This window comes from Mandrillus leucophaeus, unplaced genomic scaffold, assembly GCF_000951045.1.
Source record: "Mandrillus leucophaeus isolate KB7577 unplaced genomic scaffold, Mleu.le_1.0 Scaffold228, whole genome shotgun sequence".
Lineage (NCBI taxonomy): Eukaryota > Metazoa > Chordata > Mammalia > Primates > Cercopithecidae > Mandrillus > Mandrillus leucophaeus.
The window spans coordinates 388162-397351 of NW_012102343.1; the positions used below are offsets into that span (position 1 = coordinate 388162).

At 41.4% G+C, this 9190-nt stretch overlaps 1 protein-coding gene across 1 annotated transcript in view; it reads left to right on the forward strand.

Moving 5' to 3' along the window:
- Nucleotides 1-9190, forward strand: part of CCDC176 (coiled-coil domain containing 176) — a 49001-nt gene that overhangs the window by 9943 nt on the left and 29868 nt on the right. Inside the window, exons 3-4 of the mRNA XM_011981576.1 lie at nt 1763-1828; nt 6241-6384. Coding sequence (XP_011836966.1) covers nt 1763-1828; nt 6241-6384 — 210 coding nt within the window. The remainder of the gene's footprint in view (nt 1-1762; nt 1829-6240; nt 6385-9190) is intronic.

The following is a 9190-nucleotide window of genomic DNA, read 5'->3' on the forward strand; positions in this document are numbered from 1 at the left end:
TAAAAAATACAAAAAACTAGCCGGGCGAGGTGGCGGGCGCCTGTAGTCCCAGCTACTCGGGAGGCTGAGGCAGGAGAATGGTGTGAACCCGGGAGGCTGAGCTTGCTGTGAGCTGAGATCGGCCACTGCACTCCAGCCTGAGTGACAGAGCGAGAACTCCTGTCTCAAAAAAAAAAAGAAAACAAAACAAAAGAAAGTAAAAAGAAACTTTTTTCTGAAAAAGTTACCCAGATAAGGCTGGGCACAGTGGCTCACGCCTGTAATCCTAGCACTTTGGGAGGCCAAGGCAGGCAGATCACAAGGTCAGGAGTTCAAGACCAGCCTGGCCATATGATGAAACCCTGTCTCTACTAAAACTACAAAAATTAGCCAGGTGTGGTGGCATGCGCCTGTAGTCCCAGCTACTCGGGAGGCTGAGGCAAAAGAATCACTTGAACCTGGGAGACAGAGGTTGCACTGAGCCGAGATTGTGCCACTCCACTCTAGCCTGGGCGACAGAGAGAGATTCCATCTCAAAAAAAAGAGTTACCCAGATAAGAGATGTAAATAAAATCTACAACAAGATATCACCTCATACCCGTTAGAATGGCTACTGCCAAAAAAACAGAAAATAAGGGTTGGCAAGGACGTGGAGGTGTTAGAACGCTTGTGCACTGGTGGTGGGACTGTACAATGTTGTAGCCATTGTGGAAAACAGTATGGAAGTTCCTCAAAAGATTAAAAATAGAAATACCAATCTCACTTCTGGGTATATTTAATATATCCAAAACAATTCAAAGCAGGATTTTTGTTGTTGTTGAGACAGGATCTCACTCTGTCACCCAGAGTGGAGTGCAGTGGCGTAATGTTGGCCCACTGCAACCTTCACCTCCCAGGCTCTAGCTGGGATTACAGGTGCTCGCCACCACACCTGGCTAATGTTTGTATTTCTTTGTAGAGATGGGATTTTGCCATGTTGCCCATGCTGATCTAAAACTCTGAGCTCAAGCAATCCACCCACCTCGGCCTCCCAAATTGCTGGGATTACAGGCATGAGCCACTCCACCCAGCCCTGAGCAGGATCTTGAAGAGATATTTGCACGCCCATATTCATTGTAGCACTATTCACAATAGCCAAGAGGTGGAAGCAACCCAAATTATCCATCAATGGGTGAATGGATAAAGAAAAGGTGTATGCATGTGGTGCAATAGTATGCACCTTAAAGGAAATCCTGTCACAAGCTATGACATGAATGAACCTCAAGGACATTATGCTTAATGAAATAAGCCAGTCACCAGAGGGCAAATAATGTATGATTCCACTCATGAAGTATCCAAAGTAGTCAAAATTATAGAAACAAAGTAGAGGATGGTTGCCAAGTGCTGGGGAGAGGTAAGGGGAAATTAGGATTTATTGGGTATAGTTTTAGTTTTGTAAGATGAAAAGTTCTAGAGATTTGTTGCAGAACAACGTGAATATACTTAACACTACTGAGCTATATGTTTAAAATGGTTAAGATGGTAAATTTAATGTTGCTTTTATTTTTAACCACAAAAACAAAAAAAAAGTTGCCCAGGTACTTCTGATGATAGCCAGGTTTTAGAAACTGGCAATAGCAGGTTGAAGGTATGGGAAATTTCCTGTCCCCTCTTCTTCTCTTTCCGCCTCACTCACCTTTTTTACCATAATGGTTTTAGTATTGTGTGAAACTAGTCCACTTAATAAAGGTAGATATAGAGCAGTTTCTCTATCTTCCCGACCTTGTATTTTGATTTTCCACAGATTGAAAAACTGAAACAGCAATTAAATGAAACAAAGGAAAAAGCCCAAGAGGAAAAGGATAAATTGGTGAGTTATCTATGTGTACTAATACTCCACTTACTGGATGGTCAGGTTTCTGGCAAGCTTAGGCATTTAAGACCCAATGACAGTGAGTGAGTAAGTTCTCTGGGCAGCCTAATGACCTTAAAGCTTGATTGTACAGAAATTCAAAAACAAGGCTGGGCATGATGACTCATGCCTGTAATCCCAACACTTTGGGACGCCAAGGCCTGGCCAACATGATGAAATCAGCTTGGCCAACATGATGAAATCGAGATCAGCCTGGCCAACATGATGAAACCCTATCTCTACTAAAAATTAAAAAATTAGCCAGGCATGGTGGTGCACACTTATAATCCCAGCTACTTGGGAGGCTGAGACAGCAGAATCGCTTGAACCCCGGAGGCAGAGGTTGCAGTGAGCTGAGATCACGCCATTGCACTCCAGCCTGGGTGAGAAGAGTGAAACTTCATTAAAAAAAAAAAAAGCTATTGTAAAAAAACATATAATATTAAGATTGCTTCCTGATACTGAATTTGTTATTGTTTCTAGTGCTTTTCAGCGGATGGAGCTAGGCAATGTAAGTTTTTTTAAATATTAAAAGAGATCATAACTCCATACTAGTACTTTCAGTTTAGATGCAGGAATACAGAATTTTTACTTAACTTTATCTCTGTCGCCTTTATCCCTTGACAAAAGTCCTTCTTCTTACTGATACCAATATAATTACCTAGTTGCTTAAACCCCAATATATCAATCTCAGAATACTAATATTACCACCAAAAATAAATTACTGAAAACAGTTTAAGATTTTGAGGGGCATTTTTCTCCCTTAGGATATATACCAATAAGGATCTATGATAAAATTGCAAGGTTTAAGAACCATTTGAAATTCTTTTCTATGAGGTTATTCCACCAACTCAACAACATATTTTGCTTTTGATTTTTAGAGGTTGGTTTTTTTTTTTTTTTCATTTTACTGTATTTATTTAATTTTTTTAGAGATGGGAGTTTTGCTATATTGCCCAGGCTGATCTTCAACTTCTGACCTCAAGCAGTTCTCCTTGCCTCAACCTCCTGAGTAGCTGAGACTACAGGCATATACCACCACACCTGACTTAGAGGTTGCTTTTTAAAAAATTAGTTTTGCCTATAAAATTATGTAAAATATTTACATGGTTCCAAAGTCTGTAAAATAAGTTATATGCTGAGAAATCCAACTTCTTTTTTTTTTTCCTTTTTTTTTAGATGGAGTCTCACGTCACCCAGGCTGGAGTGCAGTGGCGCAATCTCTGCTCACTGCAAGCTCTGCCTATCGGGTTCACTCCATTTTCCTGCCTCAGCCTCCCGAGTAGCTGGGACTACAGGCGCCTGCCACCATGCCTGGCTAGTTTTTTGTATTTTTAGTAGAGATGGGGTTTCACTGTGTTAGCCAGGATGGTCTCGATCTCCTGAACTCTTGATCCGCCTGCCTCAGCCTCCCAAAGTGCTGAGAAATCCAACTCCTATCCATGTCTTTTCCACACTATCTTCTCCCTCTCCCTGTAGAAAACCATTTTATTTCTTTTGTGTTTTATCCTCTCTTTAAAAAAAAGTTGCTAAAGAAATTGTTTCCTTATCGGAAAAGCTAAAAAAAAGTCATAAACATATATATATAGATAGATTATATATAAGGAGATTATATATAGAGATTATATATAAAATCTTTCTTAGATAAAAGGTAGCATGCAATATACATAGACCTGTACCTGCTTTTTTAATTTAACAGTATACCTCGTTGATCACTCCATAGCAATATGTAGAGACATTCCCTTTTTTGTTTTTTGTTTTTTTTTTTGAGACAGGATCTCCCTCTGTTGCCCAAGCTGGAGTGCAGTGGCACAATCATAGCTCACTGTAACCTCAAACTACTGGGCTCAAGGGGTCCTCCCACCCCAGCCTCCGGAGTAGCTGGAACTGTAGGCAAGTACCACTACACCTAGCTAAATTTTGTATTTTTTGTAGAGATGGGATCTCACTGTGTTACCCAGGCTGATCTTGAACTCCTGGCCTCAAGCGATCATCCCAGCTTGGCCTCCCAAAGTGTTGGAATTACAGGTGTAGGCCACCACACCTGGCATCATTCCCTTTTATAGCTGTGTGATGATTATTATGTAGATGTATCATAGTTTATTCAAATGATCCCTGTCTTAGTTCAGGCTATTATGACAGAATACCATAGACTGAGGTGCTCAAACAACAAACATTTATTTCTCATCATTCTGGAGGCTAGAAGGTCAGGGTGCTAGCATGGTTGAGTTCTTGGTGGAGTCCCTTCTTCTGGTTCACAGGTGGCCACTTCCTGCTGGATCCTTACTTTTGTCAGAGAGAAAGCTCTGGTTTCTTCATCTCTTTCTTCACTAGTCCCATCATGGAGGCTCCACCCTCATGATCTCATCTAAACCTAACTACCTCCCAAAGGTCACACCTCCAAATACCATCACATTGGGGATTAGGGCTTCAACATTGGATTTTTTGGGTATACACATACAGCTCATAGCAGTCCCTTTTTGATGGGTAGTTGGATTGTTTCCAGTCTTTTTCTATTACAATGAATGTGCCAGTAAAGAGCATATATCTTTTCACATTTTGGCCATTATATCGTTGGGATAGATTCCTGTAAGAGGTATTGCTAGACCAAAGAAAAGTATGTAATTGTTCTAGATATTGCCAAATTTCCCTTTATAGATACTGTACTGTTCTATAATACCATTAGCCATGCATGAGATTGCCTGTTTCCTCACAGCTTTACCAACAGAGTCTTTTGTCAAAGTTGATTTTTTTTTTTTTTTTTTTTGAGATAGAGTCTCACTCTTGTCTCCCAGGCTGGAGTGCAGTGGCGCGATCTCGGCTCACTGCAACCTCCGCCTCCTGGGTTCAAGTGATTCTCCTGCCTCCGCCTTCCCACTGGCTGGGATTACAGGCACCCGCCATCACACCTGGCTAATTTTTGTATTTTTAGTAGAGACAGGGTTTCACCATGTTGGCCAGGCTGGTCTTGAACTCCTGACCTAAAGTGATCTACCCACCTTGACCTCCCAAAGTGCTGGAATTACATGTGTGAGCTACTGTGCCTGGCTTCAAACTTGATTTTTGCAATGCGATAGGTGAGAAATGGTATTTCAGTGTCATTTCAATTTACATTTCTCTCTTTTTTTTTTTTCTTTTTTTGAGACGGAGTCTTGCTCTGTCACCCAGGCTGGAGTGCAATGGCGCAATCTCAGCTCACTGCAACCTCCACCTCCCAGCTGCAACCTCCATCTCCCAGGTTCAATTGATTCTCCTGCCTCAGCCTCATGAGTAGCTGGGATTATAGGCACTTGCCACCACACCCGGCTAATTTTTGTATTTTTAGTAGGGGTGGGGTTTCACAATGTTGGCCAGGCTGGTCTCGAACTCCTGACCTCGTGATCCACCTGCCTCGGCCTCCCAAAGTGCTGGGATTATAGGCGTGAGCCACTGCACCCAGCCCAATTTATGTTTCTCTTATTCGGAGCTAGATTGGAAGGCAATTTGCATTTATTTTAGTACCTTTTGTTCGTTTGTTGTTATTGGCCTTTCCTTCTTCCCCACTTACTTTTCTCTGTCCTCTTACTTTCTCTTCCCTCTCCTCCTCCTGTTTCTCCTTCTCTTCCTCTCTTCTTTTATATCTCTTTCCCCTTTTCTCCCTCCTCCTCTTTCCTCATCCTCCTCCTTCCTCCTCCCTTCCTTTTTATTTATTAGGGATATTTACCACTCTCCCTTTGACTCCTAGCTAATTAATTTTAACTAGTTTGGGATGTTATTTATATTAGAGATAAAAGATGTATTTACTCTTCTCATATCCCTTTTTAATAAACATCTGCATTTTTTCCTTTCTATACAATCAGCTTATATAGAAACTTTTCAAAAATTTTTTCTTATTCAACACAAATGGTATCTTTTTACAGAAATGAAAACTTTATGCAAAAATAAAAGGAGGGCTGGGCATGGTGGCTTATGCCTGTAATCTCAGTACTTTGGGAGGCCAAGGCGGGTGGATCACCTGAGGTCAGGAGTTCAAGACCAGCCTGACCAACATTGTGAAACCCTGTCTCTACTAAAAAATACAAAAATTAGCTGGGCATGGTGGCAGGCAGCTGTAATCCCAGCTACTCGGGAGGCTGAGGCAGGGAGAATTGCTTGAACCTGGGAGGGCAGAGGTTGCAGTGAGCTGAGATCACCCCACTACACTCCAGCCTGGGCGACAGAGTCAGACTCCATCTCAAAAAAATAATAATAATAAAATACAAATAGAAAAAAAATAAAAGGGGGTATTTCTTCAAAGAAGATATGCAAATGGATTAAGGCTTCAAATGAAACATGACTCTGTGGGACTTCTGTTCTTTTTCCTAACTCGTTTACCTCTTTTTTGAATACAGGAACAAAAGTATACCAGGCAAATCAATGAACTAGAGGGACAGTTCCATCAAAAAGCCAAAGAAATTGGCATGATTCACACAGAGCTGAAAGCAGTAAGACAATTCCAGAGGAGAAAAATCCAAGTGGAGAGAGAGTTAGATGATGTAAGTTTCATTCCTTTTTTACAAAAAGGAAATTAGAATTAACTATTTAATGCCTACAGAAGCCTTCGCAAACATTTACTCCTGTGAGACAGCAAAGAATTCTCTTTGACATTTTAGAAATTATTTGAGAGAAAAAGGAGAAGACAGACTGGATGCCAAAGGTCTTGACTTTAGACTTCTCTTTTTCTAAGCACTGATTTCTTTGGGAACTCACCAAATCTCAGCCAAGACATCCTCCTGTGTTTATCAGCAGGTAACCCTATGGTTTGACTTCAGTAAGAAACAAACTACAAGTTCTTACAAAACCTCAGGGAAAAAGTAGCAGACTTCTAAATAAAAATGTTTAGGCTGATGAATGATAGTTTTAGAGAAATTTAGAAGGCTCTATGGTAGGGGTCAGTGGGGTGAGAAACACTGAGTACTTTCAGAAAATGTATGTTACCTTGCTGTGCTCTTTCTCTTACTTTCCTTGGCTTGGAATACAGTTTTATTACATTACTGATAATTCAATAAGTGGCACAGGTGAGTGCCAGGAACAAGTAGCTGAAATCAGCTTCGTAACTATAGGAAGTTACTTAACTTTTCTATACCTTGGTTTTCTTATCTGTAAAATGGGATAGTAAGAGTTAGTATCTCAGCCAGGCATAGTGGCTTATGCCTGTAATCCCAGCACTTTGGAGGCCAGGAGTTCAAGACTAGCCTAGGCAACATAGTGAAATCCCACCTCTACAAAAAATTTTTTAAAATTAGCCAGACATGGTAGCTCATGCCTGTAGTTCCAGCAACTTGGGAGGCTGAGGTGGGAGGATCACTTGAGCCCAGGAGATTGAGGCTGCAGTGTGCTGTGATTGCACTACTGCACTCCAGCCTGGGTGACAGAATGAAACCATGTCTCAAAAATAAAGTAAAATAAAATAAGAGTTACTATTTCATAGAATTATTATAGGATTAAATGAGTTAATATATGTAAAGTGCATAAAATAGCATGCCACATGGTAAAAATTATATAAACTGGTGTGCAGCTCTCTGTTAAAAAAAAGGTCTTGATTTGTAGCATTTGCTGATTTCTCTGGAGGAAATACTTTAGTATAGCACAGGTTACAGTCATCTGTCTTAAGGCTTGATTGGAGCTTGAGGATCTGCTTCCAAGGAGGCACACTCAAGTGACTGTTAAGTTGGTGCTGGTGATTAGTGGGAGACCTCTCCTCCTATGAGCCTTTTTTTTTTTTTTTTTTGACACGGGGTCTTACTCCATCACCCAGGCTGGAGTGCAGTGGCACGATCTCAGCTCCCTGCAACCTCCGCCTCCTGGGTTCAAGCGATTCTGGCTGCCTCAGCCTCCCCAGTAACTGGGATTACAGGTGTACGCCAACACCCCCAGCTAATTTTTGTGTATATATATATATATATATATATTTTTTAGTAGAGTCAGGGTTTCACCGTGTTGGTAAGGCTGGTCTGGAACTCCTGACCTCAAGTGTTCTGGCCACCTCGGCCTGCCAAAGTGCTTGGATTACAGGCGTGAGCCACTACGCTTAGCGCATATGGGCCCTTTTATAAACTGGTTGAGTGTTCTCATGACTTGGTGGATGACTTCACCCAGAGTGCATAATCTGAACAAGATCTAGACAGAAGCTATCTTTTTCATGACCTAGCCTTCAAAGTCACATAGCATTACTTCTACCATATTTTATTATTAATAGTTAAAAGTGAATCCTTAAGTCTGGCCTACATTCCTAGCAGTGGGGAATTAGGTTCCATTATTTGAAGGGAAGAGTGCCAAAGAACTTGTAGACATATTTTAAAACTACCATACCACTACGGTCCAGTGTATACACAGCTACAGAAATACTTTTAAAATTATCACAGTTCTTTTTTTTTTTTTTTTTTTGAGATGGAGTCTTGCTGTGTTGCCCACGCTAGAGTGCAGTGGCGCGATCTCGGCTCACTGCAACCTTCACCCACTGGGTTCAAGCGATTTTGGTGCTCAGCCTCCCAAGTAACAGGGACTGTAGGTGCATGTCACTGTGCTAAGCTAATTTTTTGTATTTTTAGTAGAGAGAAGGTTTCTCCATGTTGGCCAGACTGGTCAAGAACTGCTGGCCTCAGGTGATCCGCCTGCCTCGGCCTCCCAAAGTGCTGGGGTTACGGGCATGAGCCACCGTACCTGGCCTAAAATATCACAGTTCTGATCATGTCCTTCAAGAGTTGTCTTTAGGTGGGGCACAGTGGCTCACACCTGTAATCCTAGCACTTTGGGAGGCCGAGGCAGGTGGATCATCTGAGATTTGAGACCAGCCTGTCCAACATGGTGAAACCCTGTCTCTACTAAAAAATAGAAAAATTAGTTGGGCATGGTGGCATGTGCCTGTAGTCCCAGCTCTCCAGAGGCTGAGGCAGGAGAATTGCTTGAACCTGGGAGGCGGAGGTTACAGTGAGCCAAGATCACACCACTGCACTCCAGCCTGGGTAACAGAGTGAGACTCTGTCTCAAATAAAAATAAAAAAATAAAATAAAGAAGAGCTGTCTTTCGTGTTCCTCCACTGTAAACAGAATATTGTCCACACACCTTAATGTTAAAGTCAAGACCCTGTACCTGTCTGGGAACATTATTATCTCCTTTTACTACATCACCCACCCACCTCCATACTTCCTTTAATTCACCCAAAATGGGTATTCATTAATCCCTGAAATCTTGTCTCTTTGTTACATTGTTCACACTGTTTTTATCTGGAATATATTCCTGGTAGGTCTTTGCCCATTAAAATATTATCTTTCTTTTTCTTTTTTTTTTTTTTTTTTTTT